At 38.9% G+C, this 23,783-nt stretch overlaps 1 protein-coding gene across 13 annotated transcripts in view; it reads right to left on the bottom strand.

Annotated features, from left to right (window-relative positions):
- Window positions 1-23,783, bottom strand: part of Ezh2 (enhancer of zeste 2 polycomb repressive complex 2 subunit) — a 60,995-nt gene that overhangs the window by 7,257 nt on the left and 29,955 nt on the right. For 6 of the 13 annotated variants that reach the window (XM_052173590.1, XM_052173594.1, XM_052173588.1 and 3 more), the window contains 12 exons: window positions 18,765-18,881; window positions 14,969-15,089; window positions 13,140-13,280; window positions 11,390-11,492; window positions 10,741-10,919; window positions 6,150-6,241; window positions 4,443-4,683; window positions 3,222-3,391; window positions 2,717-2,811; window positions 1,707-1,747; window positions 1,159-1,284; window positions 2-180 (listed from right to left, as the gene is read on the bottom strand). In XM_052173590.1, coding sequence (XP_052029550.1) covers window positions 2-180; window positions 1,159-1,284; window positions 1,707-1,747; window positions 2,717-2,811; window positions 3,222-3,391; window positions 4,443-4,683; window positions 6,150-6,241; window positions 10,741-10,919; window positions 11,390-11,492; window positions 13,140-13,280; window positions 14,969-15,089; window positions 18,765-18,881 — 1,605 coding nt within the window. Of the gene's footprint in view, window position 1; window positions 181-1,158; window positions 1,285-1,706; window positions 1,748-2,716; window positions 2,812-3,221; window positions 3,392-4,442; window positions 4,684-6,149; window positions 6,242-10,740; window positions 10,920-11,389; window positions 11,493-13,139; window positions 13,281-14,968; window positions 15,090-18,764; window positions 18,882-22,261; window positions 22,423-23,783 lie in introns of all 13 variants that reach the window. The other 7 variants (XM_052173595.1, XM_052173593.1, XM_052173600.1 and 4 more) reach the window with 4 other exon arrangements.

Below are 23,783 nucleotides of genomic sequence, written 5' to 3' on the forward strand. Positions count from 1 at the left end.
CCTTTTTAGAACCCCGCTGAATGCTACAGTTCTTACAGGACACATTTTTACTGTCCCAATGGTCAGCAGCTCCACATGTGAGACAGAGGTCAGGGTCACACTCTCGGACAGCCAGGTAGCATGGACACTGCTTGGTGTTGCACTGTGCTTTGCACCGACATCCAGGAAAGCGGTTTTGACCTTTAAGGATAAATTTTATCATCATCACCACTGTATCCAGCAATCATCACCATCCACAATCCTCTCCAGGAAGGTAGTCAGTGTCCTGCTGAGCACATGAGGCACTCACTTAAACCCTGCGAGCTTTCCCTTACTATTCCACTGTAACGAGGAAATAGGGAACCACAAACATGAAGCTGGTAGGACTGAGATCACTGCTGGCTTTGCTGTCCATTTCATATTTGTCAGATAGCATATGAATTTAAAGTCCTACAGGTAATCAAACAGGTAAAAGGGAGGCCTTGGCCTGAATGGAATCCATGACCCTAGACCATGCCAGCAAACCTGTGGTTCTCAGCCTGTGGGTCTTGACCCCTTTGGCAGACTTCTCTCCAAAACGCATATACATTACGGTTCATAACAGTAGCAAAATTATAAAAGAGCAACAAAAATAACTTTATGGCAGGGGGTCACCACAACAAGAACTGTATTAGGAAGGTTGAGAACCACTATAATAAAGCATATTTCTACTCCATTCTTTGGTATCCACGCTCTTGTCTACAGCTTTCTTGAGTGATTATGAAAGCCTATTGCGCCCTTACCTACTTCCCTTCACTCTGAAAACCAAAACCCGTTAACTCTCACTACTTCTGATACCCACAAGAGGAAGGGGTAGCTACTTCTAGATTTTCCTTACTTCTATGCCTCTTTACTGTAATTCAAATGACCAAAGAGAAAAACAGAAAACTCCAATCCATTACTACAACTCTGCCTAAGTTGTGCATGAGGAGTACACACAGTCACATTGCCCAAGAGGCTGACTAGACATTAGCACAATACAGGGCTCAATTAATACTTGTAGAATAAGCAGCTTTCCTACAGCAAGCAGTAAGAGAGCACTCCCAGTCCTCATGTCTGCATTTAATCACCATTTTTTCAGCTGCTGACCAAAAGCCTTTTCAGTTCTCATGCAATTGCACCAAAGCAACAAATACTTACACTCTGAACTACATTGACAAAACTTTTCACAAAAATTTTGTGCTATCACACAAGGGCACGAACTGTCACAAGGCTGCCGTGGATGGTCACAGGGTTGATAGTTGTAAACATGGTTAGAGGAGCCGTCTGAGTAAAGATAACAGCACGCAGCCAATGAATCCAGGGAGACGGGAAATGATCATCACAATTAACAAGACATTCTTCCCCACTACCTCTGGAACATCCTTGACTGGCTGCCTTTACTGAAGTACACAACACTCCTGTGGAGAAAAAAATCACCTCCACCCCCCCCGTGCTTGAACACTTGGGTGCCACTTTTCAGCCCCATTTCCAAAGTACTGCTTCTCACTGACTCGCTCCATCCAGGTCACTTCGCTCTCTAAGCAGCAGTAACTGCAGATCAACAGACACAATTCATTTAAACTGATTTGCTAAGTAAAAGTCAATTAAATCAGAATAAACAAAACTTCATCCAGTTTCTATTCTAAAACAAATGAGGACAAAAGACTTTTGGGGCTGAAAATAAGGTTAGATGGGAGGATGCTGACCCTTTTTCAGTTGTATCTTTCTGCAGTGTGCAGCCCACAACCTGCAAAAAAAATAGAAAAAGTTTTGTGTGAGGTACAAAAACTGGCTACAAACCTGACTGAGTCCTGTTTAAGTGGGCCTGGCTGTGCAACTAATGCAGCAGTGCTGCAAAGCCACGCCAAGTTTTACACTCCCTCTCTGTTGGCTTGTCAGTTCAGAGGGACAGAGGAACCTGCTCACTCAGGTTACTGTGTCATGCCTGGAAGCCTGGCAAGAAAGTTCTTGTCCACATTGTCTGGTTAAAACTATAAATGCCTTATACATACCTAACGATTTAGTCCTGTCTGACTGATATAGATACCAGTACTTTCTATAACTGTAAGCATCACTAACGACCCAGTTGAACTGCATGGTAAAAAACTATTCAACCAAAAACTCAGAAGGATCTAGCGAAGTCTAAGTTTTCCACTGTGTAAAAAGTACAGCAACACATTCAATAAACCAATACAAAATTTCTGGAGCATAATCTAACTGCATCCTTGCCCACTCAACTGCAGTGAGTTGAGGCAGGAGGTCCAATCATGGTTTCCCTGGCCCTACATTTACAAAAGCATCCTGTGCAGTCATTCACTATGAGCCTCTGTGAGGTGATGTCCAGCCTTAGAGGAGGCTCACTTTAGATATCTCCTAGACTAAGACACTTCTAAACACTGGCCCAGGGCACAGCAGAAACACATCTTACAACATTCCACACCAAATAGCTAAAGGAGCAACTTATGTACCATTATTGCAATGTTTTTCTTAACCAAAATCCAATGTAGTAAAACAAAATTTTTATGACTTGATATGTCAACTATACTGAAGTGGCTGTATATAAAAACTAGCAGCAACCATCAGGGAGATGAGATTTCTATACGTCTATGACCGCTATTTAGAACCTTTTATATCATTATTCAAGTGAAAACCATCTGCTGTTCTTGGGAAAGCCCTGCCTATAAATCCTTCTCTACAGGCTCTCCAACAGACTTACCGATGTTTTCTTTTCTTCTTTCTCGGAGGCGTGTCCACATCCTCAGTGGGAACAGGTGCTATGATACTGGACTCTTTGACTCTAAACTCATACACCTACATGAGAGGAAGAGTATATGGACACTGTGGTTTAATGGAATCACTCCATGCTTTTGCACACTGGAGAAATGTTTTTTTTCTCTCCCATGACACTGCCAGTGTATGGAGTAGGGGTAAGATACACAGTAGAAATCACTATTGTCCCATCACATTGGGAATGGAGTTAGACATTCTGGACAAAATTCTGGACAAATTTCAATTTATTTGCATGTATCACATCCAAATTGAATTCTAAACTAGGGAAATTCTGAAACATACCTAAAGAATAATACTGATTTAATTTTCTTCAGCAAGGGAGGGAAATTAATTCTTTTCAGAAGATGAACAGAATGAAATCAAGATTCTCTATATCTGGACAATGAGCACATGTTATTCCTGTGTTTACATATCTGAATACATATGCTTACCTGTCTACAGGTTTTGGTCCCAATTAGCCTAGCAATGGCACAAAAGTTATCATAGTAAGTGCCAATGAGGACTCTAAACATGGAGGCTTCCGCACCACTCCATTCCACATTCTCAGGAGGTTCGATATTTGGCTTCATCTTTATTGGTGTTTGACACCGAGAATTTGCTTCTAGAAAACCAAATGTTAACAACTAGTCAAGAAATGACCAAGGGACTGGGGAGATGGTTCAATGGGTCAAAGCTTAAGAGTCATGCAAGCGTGAGGACCAGAGTGCAAATCTTCTCAACCACATAAAAATCAGACACATCGCACAAGCATGTTACCCCAGGGCTTCTACAACAGAATGAGAGACAGACAGGAGAAGCTCTCCAGAAGTACACAGGCCGACTAGTATTTACTATGTATTTATTAGTATTTACAATGGAAAAACAACCAAAAGGTCTTCTCTCAAACAAGATGGACAGCAAAGACCCAAACCCAGGATGTTGTTCTCTGACATTCACATGTACACCATAGCATATATGTGTGTATACTGACACATACACAAAGATGACTGAATAATATGAACAAGTAAAATTCAAAGTATGCTAAAGAAAAGCAAAAGGCACTTAATTGTATGTTAGAATTATTAAGGTTAGAAATAACATCACAAAGATCCTATCACACTTGCCAAAGAACCCAGAAGTTCTGCTCCTTTTAACACAGACTTATATACACACAAAAGTCTATTATCTTTTATGGTATTGTTTAGAATGGAAAGAACTAAAATTCAACCAATAAAATATAAACTCAGCAGTAGTACTTGTTTTCTTTCTAACCAAAACTACTCATTGGTCTTTAAGATTAAAACAGAACTTCCTCAGTTTCATCATGCTCCATCAGAGAAAGATGGAACAGGGGAAAAGGTACAAACAGCAAGAACAACTGGATTAGACCTTCTAGCAACCCAGACAGACAAGAATGACAGGAAGTGTATTTGGGAGACAGCACAAACAATTCAGCTATTTCTTACTGAGAGAACTCTCCCATCTTAGCCACAAAAGAGGAGAGAGGTAAAGGTCCTCGGAGCGCACTGCTCACGCAGAGGGCCTGAGCTTGGTTCCAGCACCCATGTTTGGTAGCTCACACCCGCTGTAACCCCAGCTTTCTGTATCGGAGAAAGTTAAACTTATAAAGCAATAGTAACCGAGTGACAACCCAGCTGTCAGATATATCTTACCAGAGGAGCTGGAAGTCTCATCTTTTTTCTCTTCTTCCTCTTTATCGTTGTTCTCTCCCCCAGTTTCAGTCCCTGCTTCTCTGTCACTGTCTGTATCCTTTGACTCCAGCACACTGATGGTGGGGGTGCTGGGTCTGCTACTGTTATTCGGAAGTCTTCCTCTTCTGCGCCCCCCTGGACGTTTAGGTGGTGTCTTTATCCGCTCAGCAGTAAGGGCAGCAGCAAACTCCTTAGCTCCCTCCTGCAAAATGAAAAATGGAGACATCAGAGTAAAGTTCTAAATATTTTGGTGGAACAGAGTAATACAATGTTGCATAACACAAGTGGATGGGGACTACCAGGGTGCATTATCACAGTCACTGGGCACCGACACACCCAACTACTTTTCATCTGCTTTTGATAGTTTCAAGATTTCAGAAATATAAAAATAGATTCAATATTTTGTTCCAATGATGCAAAATAAGGCAAGACAGTTCTACATGGTGAATTTGTAAAATTAAATTAAAACACAGTAAATGAAAATATATTTTAAAAAATAAATTTATTTTTCTCTACATATACAAACAGTAAAAAATAAATGTATTTTTCTCTACATATACAAACAGTACATTTAAAAGAATCTCTATCAAAAGACATACTGAAGTGTATTAAATCAGACTTCCTATTTTAAGGCTTAAAATAATATATACCTCTTTAAAGGTACTATTTAAAGAATACAAGGACACAAAACATACACATGCATGACTTAGTCACTTCTGGTCTTACTATTAAAACATCCAATTATTTTTTCCTGTGAAGGATGCAAAGCCACAGGAAGACATGAAAGAACTTGTAGGTTTAGATCAGGGTTACATTTTGCATTCTGAAGTACCACATCCAATCTCAGAAAGTATAAAACAATGGTTAGAGCATGGTTTGTAAGAGATCACAGAAACATTTTAGATGAGCCAATAAAGTTCTGCCTTATAAAGAATATAAAACAGTGCTCAGGAATTCCTTTATTTTTATTTTTTATTTTATTTTTTTGTGGAAATAGAAGAGCAAAGTTTGAAAGGAGCCAACAGTTTTATACTTCACTCTACAAAAACCAAATTGCTTAAAAATAGGATACCTTCTGCAGGTGCCATTCATTGAATCTTCTGTCCAAAATCCAACAGGCAATATATACCCATTTAGTTCCTAGGTAGGAGTGGCTTGGTTCAAAGAGGGGAAATGGTAAAAAATAAGATAGTACCCGTAAAAAAACAACTTTCCTACCTCATATTTTCCTAATCCCTTACTCCTAATCTCCATCACTTAAAAAAAAGAAAACCTGTTTGAGATCTATGGTACAGCTTAAACTATAAGTGATCTAAAACATTCACAGAAGGGATACGTCCATGAGAAAGACTTAGGAATGTCTGCACAAGATTACGGAGTTTCTGGTGTATAGGTGGGCTATCTATACCTCATACTCTCATAAACTTTGTAGAGAGTCTTTGATCCTAAGAACCATGAAATGTTGAAGAAATAACACAGATAAATGGAGAGTAATACAGGAATAATAGACTACACTGTGCAGGACACAGCTATGAAAGAAACGAGGGTAAAAACACTGCCTGTCATATGGCCAATGTAAGTATGGATCCAGACAGCGTTAGTGCTGGCTTTACCACCTCCACCAAAGGTCTTAGGAGCCCTCCAGAGTAACAAAGCACTGAATCTCACCAGATGCTGATAACACTGTGGTCCACAAGGCTTGTTGTCCAGAGCTGTTTCTGTGTTCTTCCTCTTATATGTGTTGGGTGTTGCATGGAAGGCTGTAAAACAAGCACAAAGTATCTGAATATGGCTATAAAAAGTTTACATTTTCATTTCCCCAAATCCATTGGAAAATCCAGTATCTTCCACATATGTAGTTTATACAACTTCTCTCTATCTATCACAGGATATCTTCCACTCTACCTCCAACCTCCAAGAAAGGTGGAAACGTGGTAAACTCTGGAATGATTCATAATTCTTATTTTCCCTTTGCAAGTATGATCGATGGACATAAAGTATGACTATAAACATTTACTTGAGTCTTTAGTATCTCCAACAAGTAAAAAAATATTTCAAAAAAAACAACACTTCCTAATTTTACAAAAATATTCTGGCACCTACAATTTCTCTGTATAGGGAGGTTTCCCCCTGCCCCCACTTTGGGGGCAGGGATGGGGAAGAAGGATGAAATAGGAGGATGGTATCTTTCCTGAGCTGGCTTTGAACTCATGGCAATCCTCTAGCCTTGCCTCCTGAGAACTACAATTATAGATGTGTATCACCACACATAGCTCTAGAATTACTTGATTTCTAGATGAGGGATCACTTTATTAGCATGAACTAGAAAATGGTTCTACTTGTAAAATCTCTAGAAAAATGAAACTCCAATAGCTGGAACTCAATTCTAGGGTTTGTTGACCAGTTGTTTTGTCACGCAATGGAAAAGGACACTGCTTAAAACTAACTATCCAAAATTACACATCAGGAAAATGACCTTAATTTGGGTAAAAGTAAATGATATTCACAGAACTACGTATGGCTTTGGTGGTTTTAGAAAGGCCTTTTTCATAAAGGCTCTTCTCTTTACCTTCTCCCTTCAAGTACTAAATCCTGGATCTAGCAAAGGCTCAGTCAGCAAAGGCTCAGTCAGCAAAGGCTCAAACATTTAGCTAAAATCCCAAGCTGTCTCCTCACAAACACACCATTTTGACAATCACACCTTTTTTAAACAATGGTGGTGGGGGGGGTTGTTTTGGTTTAGGGTTTTGTTGTTGTTGTTTTGTTGTTTGTTTGAGACAGGAATTCTCTGTGTAGGCTGCCTGTCCTGAAACTCACTCTATCTATACACCAGCTAGCCCTCAACTCACAGAGCTGCACCTGCCCCTACCTCCGAAATGCTGGGATTAAATGTGTGAACCAACATACCTAGCAGTTTTGCATAGGTTCTAGGGTTTGTTGACGAGTTGTTGTCTCACACAATGGAAAAGGACACTGCTTAAAACTATTCAAAATTATACAATAGGAAAATCACTTTAATTTGGATAAAAATAAAGTGATATTCACAGATCTATGTATGGCTTTGGTGGTTTTAGAAAGGCCTTTTTCATAAAGGCTCTTCTCTTTTTATATTTTTTACTTTTGCTATGTAAGCCTAGACTGGCAGTCATCTTGCCTCTGCAGAAATAGTGCTAAGATTATATATAAATAGTAACACCAGATATTCTGGTATATATTGAATTTGTCAAAGAAAGTTATTCTTAAAATACTCTTAAAGGGGCCTGCAATAATGACCTAAACCTCAATCCCTAAAATCTGCATAGTGGAAAGAGAGATCCAACTTCAACAAGTTGACTTCTACATTCACACCATGGCACATATGTGCCAACATATATGTCCACATACAAAGTCAATCATTCAACCAACCTCATGAATAAAGGCTTATAGACAGAGAAAAGATACTGAAAACTAAAACAGACCTAGGGGCTGGAGCACTCAGTGAATAAATAAATACACATTGATAATAAGCAATGAAGTAAGTACTGTATCTCAAAGCAGGGCATGATTTGAACTTCTCCATGAATGATACTAAAACACTTAGATAACTTTGTGAATGTGGAAAGAAGTTAAATCCATATTCATACCAGAATAAGTTCTAAACAGGAAGATAGACAAGTATATGTGCTTTTTAAAACAGAGAAGTAGGTGAGATGGGGAGCTTCCCAGTGGACCAGAAAAGGTGCTTGCCATCAAGTGTGCCAACCTGAGCTCAATACCCAGACTTTGGAAACTTGTCCTGACCTCCACAAGAGCACCACAGCAAGCATATCCTTCAACCTCAAAATAAATAAACAAAAAAATTAAAGAAAAGCTGAAAGTGTGAGTGAGGGGGAGGGGGACTTTATAGTCTTAAAGGTGGGAAAAGCCAAGTGATAAATTTCTTTTTTAAAAATTTAACTGTGCCGGGCAGTGGTGGTATGTCTTTAATCCCAGCACTTGGGAGGCAGAGGCAGGCGGATTTCTGAGTTTGAGGCCAGCCTGGTCTACAGAGTGAGTTCCAGGACAGCCAGGGCTAAAAAGAAATCCTGTCTCAAAAAACAAAACAAAATAAAACAAAAATTAACTATACTTAGGGACCTTTTAGTGTCATGGCTGGGGAGTTCTTTTAGTAGGGCCCGTGCGCACATAGGCAGGAGGACCTGGCCTCTGATCCTCACAGCTCTGTGAACACTGTATGGCAGGGCACATCCCAGCCAGCATCAGGGAAGCAGAGATGGGGAGATTGCCAGAGGCTTATGCCTCATCAACCTACACAAACTGCTGTAAGATCTTGCCTCAACAAATAAGGCAGGGAAGGAAGAATGACAAATAGAGTCTTTCAAAAGTCATATGGAAACCTATTACTATAAAAGCCCCATCCCACCCCCCAAAAAAAACCTCACACAGTTAATATAGAGTTACTCAACAATGTGGCAACAATGCCTCTAGAAAACCTATAGGCTAACAAATCAAAAGTCAAGTGCTAGGCATAGGTTACCTCTTTTGGAGTTGAGGTCCCATATGCCCCCAAACATTCTAGGCTATTGCCAATGCTATTGATAAGACCCTATTGCTAAAAACATGGCAAACTTGAGTCAGTATCAGGCTGGCACTAGTGCTGGAAGGAGCTATGCATACTAATGAGGGAGAGAAGAAATGACTGGCCTTCCTAGCTGTGAATGTTGCAAGATGCAATAAAAACTGGCCTGGCAAGACCTGCACTGCTGCAGTAGTGTCATGAACATCATAAGAGTGGGAAACCACTTTCTGATTGGATTTAAGTCCCACTCCACAAGATGATGATCTGGCATCATTGTTGGGCCAAGAATCTATGGCTAGACAAAGCATGGACCCCAGGGAAGGAGACAGTATTAAATCAATTGCCAATAACACCATTATACCCACAAGTTAATGCATTTCTTAATCGTTACAAGAGTAACTTCTATTTGTAGGGCATGGTGATTAATATGAAGAGTCACAACTGGTAATGTGTAGAGAATAGGAGAATGAAGAATGTTTAGGCCTAAATGGGAGATCTGTATCACATGCTGCTGGGTGTTTGTAGCACATGCATTTAATCCCAGCACTCTCGAGGCAGAGGCAGGAGGATTTCTTTGAGTTTGAGGCCAGTTGGTCTACAGAGCTTGTTCCAGGAGAGTGAGGGTTATACAAAGAAACCCTGGGGCAAGAAGGGGGAAATAATCGATGCTTTTTATTCATTGAAAATTTTAGGAATGGGGATGTGGCTTATTGGGAGCAGGCAGGATGTGTCTTGGTGAGAGACTGTGCAGGGGTGGGCCTGGGTCTTCCTGGGAGTGTGTGCAGGGGTGGGCCTGGGTCTTCCTGGGAGTGTGTGCAGGGGTGGGCCTGGGTCTTACTGGGAATGTGTGCAAGGGTGGGGCTGGGTCTTACTGGGAATGTGTGCAAGGGTGGGGCTGGGTCTTAATGGGAATGTGTGCAGGGGTGAGGTTGTGCCTATAGTCTAATGTGTGCCCAGCAGGGGCAAGGCCCTGGTTCAATCTCTTAATACTATAGAAAACAAACAAACCCACATAACAGCCTGGAGAGAATTCCAATTTTAATGGGATATGGTGTTATGCTCCTGTAAGTCTAGAGCTCAGGAGGTTGAGGCAGGAGAATCAACAGTTCAAGGCTAGCCACAGCTACATACTGAATGAGAGACACTATTTCAAAAAACAGAAACCAAATTCCAGTTACTTGGAAATTTTACTAAGAAACCTCATTTCCTAGAAATGCCAAGAGAAAAATTTAGTTTTCATACTGACATGAAGATATTTTATGTTTTACTTGTTTTGAAATATGAAGTACTTATGAAATAATTACTCAGAGGATCAAAAAGAAACAAAATATTTTGACACTAGGCAAGAAATTGTATAAATGCCTTTTCACCAATTCATTAATTTAACAAAATTTGTTCATAAATATTGGTAATATTGCTCTGACTATGAGTTCCTTTCACTATAACAATTTCATTATAAAACAGCCTTGTGAAGAGAGTCGCTGACCTTTACTTCCACTTAATGGGAAGTAGTGAATGGAATGAAATGTATACAGAAGCTGTCGAAGGAATCCTCCAAGAATGTAAAAGTCGCAGGATAGGGATGTAACGTAGTTTTCAACCCTTCACTATTCGATTGGCTGGTACATTTTGGTTGTGATAACTGACAGCAAGTTGCTTTACTACAGATTTCAACAACAAAGATAGAAAATGAAAACGTACAATAACTGCACTTACGATGTAGGAAGCAGTCATACTTAAAGCATCGTCGACAGAAGAGCGTATGAAATGAATGTAAGCTTTGCTCCCTCTGAACGGATTTGGCATTTGGCCCGTCGATGTTTGGGGTACATTCTGGAGGCAGAGCCCCTGGGAGCTGCTGCTCCGTGAGCTCTTTATATCTAAGGGCAGACAAACAAACAATGCAAGTAAAACAGAAGGAAAAATCACTTTTTTGAAAGTTTCTAAAAGGTTTCCATGGGTTTGATTTTTTTTAAAGTTTATCTTATCTAAAACTCAACAAAAAATATCCAACCTACAGTATTCTTTGCTGACATTAAGAACCAATCATGTATTATGCATGGGAAATAAGACTCAAGCTCATTATATCGCAGAAGAGGCTAGTAACATTAGTTTGGATGAACTATAAAAATGAAAGGTTTCCTACAATATACTAGTATAAATTGTACATAGGCAAATTCTCATGAATTCTCATATATGTATTCAATATGAACTAAAAATGTTCTAATACATAGTACAAGTGTGTGTCTGTGTGTGTGTGAGAGAAAGAGAGAGAGAGAGAATATTTGAATAATAAACAAGATGATAACATGCATGACTGCCCCAAATTAAAATGAAAAAAAAATCTTACTTTTCTTTCAATTCTTCTGCTGTGCCCTTATCTGGAAACATTGAGGAAATGGCTTCAAATATTTTATCAGCAGGAAATTTCCGAGGCGGGCAAGTTTCTTTATCTAAGAAGTAAATTGTGATAAGGGAGGAGATGGAAGAAATACGTTACATTTTCTATGTATTGCAATTATCTCAACAAAACTGATTTTCTAAGAACTTGTCAATTTTGGTTCACTTTTGGGGGATTGTTGGGGAGGGAGTAATCTTTGAGACAAGGTCTCTTACTGTGTAGCTTTAGTTGGCCTGCAACTAAGTAGGTTGACTTCCAACCTTTCAGGGTTACTTATTTTTTCATGTGTGCAAGTATGTGTGCTCATGTGCACCTCCCTGAGTGAAGACACACGTGGGTGTGTACAGCATTGTGCACATGTGAGGGTCAGGGAAGAACGTTTGTGACTCAGTGCTCTCCTTCCTTGGTGGAATTAAGACATCAAAATCAGGTCATCAAGACTTGCTCAGCAAGCACTCTTACCCACTGATCCATCTCACTAGACACCTTTTCTATTGTCTGATTCCTAAGTGTTAGGATGACCAGGATGACCCACTAACACTGGCTTAGGGTTTTTGTTTTGTTTGTGGGCAGGGGGTGGGGGGGGAGGTTTGCCTAGGTTAGTCCAAGATGGCATACAACTCATTATATAGCTAAGGATGACCTTGAACTTCTGACTCTCCTGCCTTTATTTTCAAGCTCTGAGAATACAGGTGTCACCAAATCCTGTATCACTTACTTCTAATAGAAAAAGCCTGTCAAATACTAAAAAGATAAATATAAAATACAAGTATGAGATGTTAAGAATACAGGAAGACAGATCCTTCAAACTTTGATTATTTGAAACTAATAGCTTTGTGTCAGAGCTGACCATTAATCTACTTTTAGATCTGTTCAGCACATGGAAGAACTTGGCAATCGCTTACTGACTCCTAAGGTGTGTTTCTGTTGTGAAGAACACATATCTTTTGATGCAATTTTCCCCCTAAATTGTGCTATGCTGTCTTAATAGTAAGCTTGCAGAGTAAAAGACAGCATTATGGGCTCTACTTTGGGGTGGACTGTTTTCTCTCAACACTTAACAAGTGTAGAGGCAATAGCACAGCTCTGGAGTCAGACCTAGGTCATCAACCCAAGGCTCAGATTCTACTTTTTCCCCATATAACTATCTTAAGTAACTTTCTTAGCCTTCAGCCTCTCAAAACCAATCTCCAACATATAATGGAGCTGATAATAGCACATACATTGTAAAGTTGTGGAAGAATAAGATGGTATATATGAAGTTAGTATACAACTTATACGTGATATATAGTATATTATTATAATAATAATTATGATAACTGAGCAGCAAAGTTCAAAACAGTATTATGTCCTTTTGCTAGGCAAAGGGAACAAAGAAGGTCTAGTGGAGAATGAAATGCAGAGAATATATTTGATCATACACTAAAAAAAAGGGGGTAGTTACATTCTACCCATACATTATTTTTACATTATTTACGTGTATTATATGTTTGTATGTATGCCACAGTGTACTAGTGTGAAGATCAGGGGCAGCTTAGGAGAATCAGTTCTTTTCTTCCACAGAGTGGGTTCCAGGGATCAAACTCGATTCATCGAGCTTGGTGGTAAGCACCTTTACCCACCGAGCCATCTTACCAGCCTGATACTTTTTTTAAAGAATTATATAAGGCTCAAACAAAAAACTAGTATTAAACATTACCATCTTGACTATCCTCTAGATCTTTCTGTTTTTCTTCTCTTTCATCAGGATCATCTCCATCATCGTCGTCATCATCATCATTATATTGACCAAGAGCATTTACCAACTCCACAAAAATTTCATCATTTATAAATCCACATTCTAAAAGCCAAATGTCAGAAACAGAGGGAGAAGCATAATAACAAAAGTTTATGTATGCGTTTTCTAATCTGGAAGAATAATGAAGGCCTATCAGCACTGTAACCTAAGAGGCAAGTAAGGACAGTCAAGACCAATTACACAGTCTACAAAGATAGCATTTACCTTCAGTATCTGTTGCTTTCTCAGGAATCAACCCTCACCAACTAGTCCAGGGTGTATTACTCCCTTAATCCATGAGGACCTGTGGCTTTAGCTTCCTCCCAATCTATGTCACTGACTGACCACTTCAAACCTGTTTTCCACTATATAATGGGACCACATCTCCATTTACTCAGATATCAAGAGAGCCTCCTGTACAGAGAAACCTGAATCCAGGATTCTGATAACTTAATTTCACAGGCTCTAGCTGCCTCGAGGAAAGGCATTGTTGAGTAGGGTACCTTTCTGAAACACATGTCCCATAAACAAAACTTTACCTTAGTTTTACTACTGAAAGCTTAACCAAAAACACACACTCTATTCCTATAAAATCTACGTGTTGTTGCTGCTGGAGTTTATAACCAGTTACTGATGATTACCAAGTGGCAAATAAGATCCTCAAATGGAAAAACTAAAGAAACACTAAAAATGTATGCCTATAAGCCAAGACTAGCTCTTTATAGTCAACTGCAAAAGTTAATTTTATTATTAAAAAGATTTTTTTACAAACTCTATGTTTAAGAAACCTTAAGTCTTTAGCAAACCCTCCTATGACAGCCTGAATGACAATGTTATCGATAGGCCCACGATAGGCATGATTAGGAGGTGTGGTACTGTTGGAGTAGGTGTGGCCTCGCTAGAGCAAGTGTGTCACTGGGGGCAGGCTTTGAGGTCTTAGGTGCTTAAGCCAGACCAGTGTCTGTTGGGGTTAGTCTTGTGACCTGTGAATTCAGAACCTGAGTTCTATGTCTTGATCCAGACTGCAACCTGATCTTGGGGCACTGTATTAACATAGGTAATGCAAAGAATACTCCCCAATAATCCTTAATTTGATCAATCAATGGCTGGGATTTATGACTAAGCATAGAGAAGAAGAAGGCAGGACTTAGAATCAAGGAAGATTTCAAGAGAGACCAGGAGGAAGAAGAGAAAGATGAGAGAAGTCTCCAGGAGGCCTGATGGATGATGAGCACATGGCCAACAGAAGCTGGTCCTGAGAACACACATGGTGCAGAGCACGTTGGGTATGATGCAAACTGAAAGCACACGGGCCTGTTGTTTGGATATAAATTAGAAGAGCTCAGAATCTGCCTACTCTAGAATTACAGCCTATAAATAAATTTATATTTATATTTATAAATAATTTAAATTATGTCAATTATTGGTAACTATATGAACAAAAATGGGACAGAAACCTCCAATAGCTATTAAGAGGTAAAGGGGATACAACACCACAGAAGATTAGTATTGCATTAAGTATAACTCTTCTTGCTGCCTGCCATCCACATGTAGAACTCTAGGCTCCTTCTCCAACACCACACTTGCCTGTGTGCCACCATGCTTCCTGCCATGATGTAAACAGTAAAGCTCTCCCCTCTCACCAGTCAGCAAACCCTAGTTAAATGCTTTCCTTTTTAAGGGTTGCCACTGTTATGGCAACAAGAAAACCCTAAGACACCGCCGCCCAAGAGAATATGCATATAGGTCACCTCTGTCTCCATGCACTTTTCCATCATAATTTTTAATTAGTTCTTCAATGAAAGTGCCATCCTGATCCAGAACTTCATCCCCCATATAAGGAATGTTATGTAAAACAGTTTCATCTTCCACCTAAAAGTAAAAGAGAGAGAGAAAGAGAGAGAGAGAGAGAGAGAAGGAAAGGAAGAAAGTTAGTTAAAACTAGATGTATTCTAATTTTTAAATTAGAATTTAAAAAATTTTTTTAAACTTGAAGGCCAGAGAAATGGCTTAGCAGATAGAGACACTTGCTGCCAAGCTTGACAACCAGAATTAATTCAATCCTTGAGACCCGTGTGGTACACAGAGAACTAACTCCCCACATGTTGTCTTCTGACCCCTACACATTTGTCATGATAAACACAAGCACACACGCGCGCACACACACACACACACACACACACACACACACACACACACACAGTACACATAGACATAAAACTTAAAACTTAAGCCCTTAATGTGAGCATTAAATGTGAGACACTTGCTCAGCATGCTGAACACTGAGCTTAATTCCTGGCAGCACACAATAGGTTCATGAGGTAACTGCAGTGTTCTCCATGAGTACTTGTCCTTATCCAGATCTAAAGAGCAAACTGAAACTACACTTAATCTAATCTGCAATCCTTCCTTTAGGAACCTCTAAGAAAGGAAACTGCTGCAGGTTACATGAGAGCTCATGTTTTAAGACACTCCTATTGCAGATACTAAAATGGAAGGTACCTGAAAAGAACTGATGATACATGGCTTATCCAAATAAATTATAAATATTCATCAACAAAGAGTTTTTTAAAACTTTATTTGGTGATCTAGGAATTAGAAATTCAATACAATAAAAATCTAGGGATAGTCTGGAGATATGAGTGAGAAACGGTCTCCATCGGCTCATGTGTTAGCTCCTGGTTGGTTTACAAGGTTTAGCAAGTACAACCTTGCTTGAAGAAGTATGTCACAGGATAACCTTTTAAGATTCCATAGCTCCCTCCACTTACTCAGCATCCCCAATTCCCCACTCTGCTTTGTGACTCACAACATTTAGCATGTGAGTTTTAGCTTCATGCTCCAGCCACCATGCTCCAGCCTCTGGCTGCCATGGTGGATTCTTATCCTCCTGGAGCCATAAGCCCAAATAAACTCTTCCTTCTATAAGTTGCCTTGGTCTTGATGATTTAGCACAAGGGAAAAAAACCTGATACTGATATGAAAGACTATCAACAGTCTTGTCATTCTATGCCAAAAGGATTTATACTTGTAAAACCAAATATTCTACAGCAATGGAAAATATTTCAATAAGTTGATGAACAAGTCTTATATCAAAGTTGATTATGCTACTAAACAAGATGGGTAAATCTACATCAAAGTGTAACAAACTGCTGGGTAGGGCCAATCAAAGAAAATGTAGGAAGACTAGAATATCTGAGAACACAAAGGACAAAAAAACAACCATAGAAGGAAGAAAACTATTCAACCATGTACATGACAGCAGCTATACAAGCCTGGATAGTCCTGAAGCATGTATCAAAAACAAACAAAGTCAGGGTAGGCTTATTCCAAAGAGCCCTGAACAAGACATTGGCTAAAAGTTGAGTTTTAGAAAGTTAACTCTGAAAAATAGGATACCCTGGCAAAGACTCACTGAAGGACAAAGACAACATTTCAAGTATTACAAGCCTCTGATCAGATTAAGATAACAATCAACAGGGAAGGACACACTGGAAAAGGCCTCGAAATACACAGGTGACCATCAGGCAACTAAGCAACAGGAAGATTAAATGTTTTCAAATCATTACTAGACAACCAATTTTGAGTTTGTTATCAGAAGCTTAAATAAAGAAAGAAACAAAAATTGAGGCAAAGCAAAATGTAAGTAATAAAAGGAAAATGTAGAGTTTAACGTATATTTTGTTCAGGTTCAGAGTGTCAGCACACTCTTCTCAAGTTTCATTTCATTTTTCGTGCACAACTTCCATCTAAACTGAGTCTAGTTCATTGAATGTAAGCCAAAATTAAATATTTGGCTATTATGTCTTCTCAGTAGTAGCCATCTTTGCTCCCCAAAGTATATGCTACCCATAATAGTAATCTAATTTGTTTTGGTCAGTTACCAGGAAAGTCTAGAAATGATCTAAACTTCCCATTGGCAACTTGAAAAACAAAACAAAACAACAAAAAACTCTTAAGAGTCTTTCACAATTCCAATCTGTGCAGGGTTAATATTTATATGCACTGTGTGAAGATACGTCTCTGTCCTTCCTTGCCTGCCTAAGGCACCTTCTGATTGGTTAAAATAAAAAGCCTACAGCCTATTACAAAAAGTAGAATATACAGTAGGACACTGGTAGAGAGAGGAATTCTGGGAAAAAGTCAGGCACAGGAACAATCGCCACCTAGGTTCTAAGGAAGTTGAACATATGAAACTGCCCAGAGACAACCAGCCATGTGGCAGAACTTAGACAAATATAACTAGGTCTCTGTGTACTTACTTCAGAGTAAGTGGGCTTAGAAAGGTCCACAATATAAATGTGAAAACATTAAGCCTCATTGACGATATCAGTATGTTTCAATTGCAGTATTTCTTAGTAAAGTCTTAAATGCACATACTTCAACTTCATAAGAATAACTGAAATTTACCTATAACTGCCACTGTTAGAAGTGTAAGAAAAGTCACTAATTAAAAACATCTACTATTTAAAAAAATAAACCGCCTCTAACAAGCAATTCTGTACTGCAATTCTCTCACTTCATCAAGAAATTCTCTCAACATTTTATTAAATACATCAAATGCGTAAAGCTACAGTGATTTTGTTTTTTCTTCCTTAAGGGTATGTTTGTGTGTGTGTGTGTTTGTGTGTGTGTGTGTTGTGTGTGGGTCCATGTGAGTGTGAATGTGTACAGGCCCAGAAGCTATCCACCTCGAGTTATTCTGGCCTAGAGACGACTGATTAGGCTAGGCTAGGCTGGCCAAGGGCCCTTGCTCCACCTCCCCAGTGTTATATACATGCCTATATACCGCCATGCCAGACTTTTTCATGTATGCATGTCTCCCTAGCCCCAAACTATGTATTTTTACTTATCAATACAAGTCAAAAATGTACTCTTTAATTTCTTTTGCTCTACTTTCCTTCATTCTGTTACCATAAAGAATTAAATATGAACATTGTATTGCCAAAGCTTGGACTAGTGTTCTCTGTAGAGACAATGACCTAACTTGTGCATTATAAATCCTAAGAGCAAACAAAACAAAACAAAACGAAACGAAACAAAAAAACCCAACAACAACAAAAAATCCTAAGAACAGTTCCTAGTGTACATTAGTGTATGTGTGTGTGTGTGTGTGTGTACATGCGCACATGCATGTGCAGACTTTTGTTTTTTTTGAGACAGGGTCTCTATGGTTGTTCTGAAACTCCATATGCAGACCAGACTGGCCTCAAACTAAAGGTGTGCCACTATCTTAATCTTTTCCTGAAAAATGTTTGTGGAGAAGCTCTCAGATAAAAAATGGAAAGTCAGGCTGAGGCCAGAGGGCACTTTTAAAAGAATAAGAACCATAAACTTCATCCTTAAATGTATTTACTTCAACTTTTCTTGTAGAGAATGCAATAAAGAACATTAAATGACTTTTAACTATTAAATTTTAAAAATCAGTCCAAGTGCTATCATTCTGATGGCTTTTTAAAGTTATTTTTTCCTTATCAAGGCAAAAAATTACCATGTCGCTTATTTAAATATATAATCAAACAAGCAAAAGCTACATTACTTACATACCATAAAATTCTGTTGTAAGGGAGACCAAGAGTACATTATGGGCACCGATGCGACTGCATTCAGGGTTTTTAACGGGATGACTTGTGCTGGAAAGTCCAAGTCACTGGTCACTGAACACTAAAACAGAACATAAATAAAAACTTAAATAACTCTGAATATATTTTTTATGATGGAAAAAGGTTTATAAAAATCCAAAAAGAATCCTCTTTTCTCTAATGTCTTTTCTCCTTAGACATTCTCCATCTTTTGCAAGCCTTTAAACCCCTCCAGCCTTTTTCTTTCTTTTCCTTTTTTTGGTTTTTTGGATTTGGTTTTTCGAGACAGGGTTTCTCTGTATAGCCCTGGCTGTCCTGGAACTCACTCTGTAGACCAGGCTGGCCTCAAACTCAGAAATCCGCCCGCCTCTGCCTCCCAAGTGCTGGGATTACAGGCGTGCGCTACCACTGCCCAGCTCTCCAGCCTTTTTCATACTTACCATTAACAGTTAGAATCAAAAACTATATTCATATTAACCTCAGAAGTCTGATCTACAGCACACTTTCTCTAAACACTCGAGTTTATATTTCGTTCTGATCACCCAAGCATATAGGTTAGAATATATTATATATACCAAATACATATATATCTAATCTAATCTATAACATCTAACTGTTCACATGTAAGGCACTGCATTAAGTACAGTAAATGTTTTCTCATAGATATTATAACACTCTATTTGAAGATACTTACCCCACTTTGCAGTGAGAAAACTAAGGTGAAGAAAGGACAAGCAGTTTGCTCAAGATCGTCCATGGAGTATAAACAGCAAGTCTGGTTCTGCTCACTGCTCTGACCCACTGCTATGATACTTCATCTCTATTATTATACCTTCTGTCCCTTAAAATGTCATTTCATATTATTTATGATAATAATGATTTAATGTTAGATTTCTGGGGCATCAAAAAGAGACAGAATTTGCCCTCCAACAACACAGATAAACTGTGTTTATTAATGCACATAGTGAGGGACAGCTTCTCTCCAGAGAAGAAACTGAGGTGTCTGCCAGGGGCAAAGGTAGCTGTGACCCTTTATAGGTGTGGAGTGTGAGGCTTGAATGAGGAAACTGTTGTAGCCTTGGTCACTCCTGCAGTCTCTCCTTCCTGAAACTGTTGGCCCAAGGTAGACAGACTACCCAACTGTAATCTCACAGGAATCCTGTCTCACAAATGAGGAACTCTATCAGATCTCATAGCACACTATTTCTTCTGTATCAAAAAGGGAAATGCTGCTAACTACACTGTGATTTAATGCCTTCTTATCACAATGACTTGAACAAAAATACTGGTTAGAAATTGTTAAAATTTTTGCAACTTTGATTCTAATATGGTAAAAATCTGTGCCCTAATAACCACATTGGTTTCTATCCTGATGAGAAATCCAGCTTTTAAGAGTTCTATTCTCAAATGACAAGCTTCCATGGCTGTCTCAAAAATATCTCAGACATGTATTGATGATCTATAACTAATAAAAATAGATTGAACCCATAGCAGTCACATATGTACACATGCTATACAGAGTCAGTATCTGAGATTTATGTAGGGTATTTCCAAGTCAGCAAGACTGGGACTGGATGAGGTGAGAATACTTGCACACAGGCCACATAAGCCTCCATGTGTACTCATGTGTACTCATGTGTAGAGCTCTCAGGTCTACATAGCTTCTCTAACATCACCGTGCCCACTGCCACACAAAGATGACTCCCTTCCTAACAGAAGTGAGAGCAACAGACTAAGCAGTTCCAAAGAACTAAGCTAGTGATGTCTACTGTGTTTTCCAAAAAAAGCAAAGGAAAAATAACAAAATCAAAAGCTCAAAGTCAAATAAATAAGGTGTGAATGGCTTATTAATGTTCTCTTTCCTACTAACTGGCTTCACACAGAGATCCTCATCCCTCCACTTGCTAATCCAATAACAATAGGAGCTAACATTTATTGACCACATACTGTGTCCCAGCCACCTAAATGCTTATATTCATAATCATAAATAGTTCTTGTTATGACCTTATGATGTAATTTTAACATCATAATCCACAAATGGGACTAGGGGCCAGAAGTTAAATCTTCCTAGTAAGAAAGTAAACTTGGAAGGCAAGACTAAAAGCTAAGTCTAACTGTAATATCCAAGAACTTCTTTATTTATTGTGTTTTAGTTCTTGTTCTCAGAAGCTCACAGAGAAGACTTCCTATAGCAGCCTTATAGTATCTGTTATGTGGAATGTGACCACACCCAGTGAGGTCACAGGGGTATCGTCAACAACTCTCCTCTAACTCTATCCCTAGCACATCTTCCTGTCCTTAAACCTAACTAGGTAAATTTAGGTATGAAATGATTTTAATTATGCAATAAAGTATCACATACTATCCAATAATCTTAAATATAAAACATTTTTCATTTGTTAAAAAAAGTTATTAACTTTTGTTTTATATGTGGTAAGAATAAATTAATTCTACATAGAGGCTGTCTTTATAGCTTAAGAGAGACAGACTGGCTCTCCAGCCCTGACTTACCTATGTTAGCATATGAATCCAAGGTCATGTGTAAGTCAGACAGAGAATATTCTTTTCAACTATTAGATTAGGAGATGACTGATTTGCATAAAACTTTCTGGCTATATTAAATGAAAGCTGGAAACTTACAAAAGTACAGAAAATAGGAAGGCATGGGCTATAACACAAATAACACCTCCAGTACAATACCTCTGCCCCGTTTCTGGTACCCATCACTTCAAACTTTTGAGTCATTCACAAATCATCAAGGAATGAAACACAAGCTCTGTAAGAGTTTAACTTTCTACCTCAAAATAATATTCTGCAGTGTCTCAAAACATATGTTTATGGTATCAACAGACTATGTTTGCTGATTCTCTGTGGCAGAAAGCTCAGTTCCTTCCAAGCTCTGAGAACACCTCTGTGGAGAATGAACCTGCGCTCTGCAGAGCCTCTGGATCCTACCCCATACAGCCTCTAGCCATGCTACAACCATACCCTTCTCACTTATGAAATGGTGTACTGAAATGCCACAGCATTTGCAGGTAAAACAAGTTAAGAAATCCTATGTGTTTGTTGACTTACAAAAAAATTACACAAATTTCCCGTTACTTAGCAACTTTACTTTCTTTGAACTTGTTTTACCCTCAACTCTAATTACTCATATCACTCAGAAGAGTTCAAAAGCTGTTGACCTCACGAGACTCCAGAGCATTCTTGCCTGCTCAGTTATACCTCTAGGAGGCCTACTTTAGCAACTTAAATTTCTAATTCTAGCTCAGCTCCAATTTCAGGATCACACAAGACATTATTACAGAAAAGTCATCAACAGTGGTAAAAAAAGAAAAAACAAAAAACAAAAACAAAAACAAAAAAAAAAAAAAAAAAAACCCAAGTTACCAAGGATGGCACATTGTCAGAGAAACACAGCTTACTGGTAAGAACAAGGTTCCTCTGAGATTGGAGACTTACATCAACTAGCTGGTACAATAGGCGACTGTGTGGCTGGAGAGGAAGCCAACCAAAAATAGTAGTTGTAGGAGTACACAACCAAACTGAGACTCTTGGCAGAAGACTGGTTCCAAGTAAAAACTGTATTATGGGAAATCGTAGAGGGAGAGCAGGTGAATGACCTGCAGGGAAGGGAGAAAAATTAACACACCCTATGTGCCAAGCACCACATTAGAGACTTTAAAATTCACACTACCCTATGAGGTAAATATTCATTGCAAAGGACAATAGTAACAGCCATCCCACCTCTGAATGACTCAGCATGAGGGCAGTTAAACCCAGCTTCAAAAAAGTGCATGGGAGTTCCAGCACACCCCCTACTGGGTGGTGTGATCAGACATTCTAGGATACTCACTGGCTCATTTAGTTAGTTCATACTGAGACACAATGAACTGTCATTATTTTCAAACATACTCCGATTTCTCCATGTGAGAACAATGAAGAAACAGAAAAGCCATGGCCTCAGAAGAGAATGTGAGTGAAAGGCATCAGCTACTCTCGACTCAGGAAGGCCATCAGCCCAGGAGAGAGTAAGGAGGAGACATCAGCTATCAACCTCAAAGAGAAGCTGAAGATTATTTCCAAAACTACCTTAATTTTTCTTCAGGACTTAAGGAAAGAAAGAGAACAAAATCCAAGTTTTTAATTAACTAGGCCTTATGGTAAGGGCAGTATACATATTTAAATTCAAGACTGCTTTTAGGTGAAGCAGGAAGGAAAAAATAAGGAATGAGTTAAGCACCATGTATTGAGGAAGCTCAACAGCAAACATGAGTTTCAGAACCAGGTAGAAGGGCAAAGGAGGAAGACTAAAGGGGACATTCTCAAGAAAAAGTGCCCTGCCAACAAGAGGGTCAGAAATAAAAACAAGAACGTGCCTAACATCTTCACGCAAGTATTTAACGAAACCTAAGAAATAAACTGTAGACTATTCCAGATTGTAAACTGCTTCCATTTTTGACATTACACATTTATGTCAAAAAGCCATTACATACTAGAGTCCCCCTTGTAATAAAAGGCTATTTATTATCTTGGATTCATCTAATGTCACTCTTACACTTCTTCCTAGCAGAAATGCACAAGCATTTCAGGGTCTGTGTGTGTGTGTGTGTTAGTAGAGGGGAGTGTGTGTGTGTGTGTGTGTGTGTGTTAGTAGAGGGGAGTGTTTTTGTTGTTGCCTTGCTTTGAGATAGGGTCTCTCTGTGTAGCCCTAGCTGGCATAGAATTCTCTATTGAGACCAGACTGGCTTCAATCTTATGACAATCCTCCGGCCTTGGCTTCCTAAGTAATTAGATTATATGTAGCTTTTCAGGAGGATTAGTGTGATGGCTAGTCTTAGTTGTCAACTTGACTACATGTAGAATTAACTAAAACCCAAATAGCTAGGTATACCTGTGACAGATTTTTTTTTTTTAATTAAATCATTTCAAGTGGGAAGACCCACTTCTAATCTTGATCTTCACGGTATGAAGATAATCTTTA

Source organism: Apodemus sylvaticus, chromosome 2 (assembly GCF_947179515.1).
Source record: "Apodemus sylvaticus chromosome 2, mApoSyl1.1, whole genome shotgun sequence".
NCBI classification, from domain to species: Eukaryota; Metazoa; Chordata; class Mammalia; order Rodentia; family Muridae; genus Apodemus; species Apodemus sylvaticus.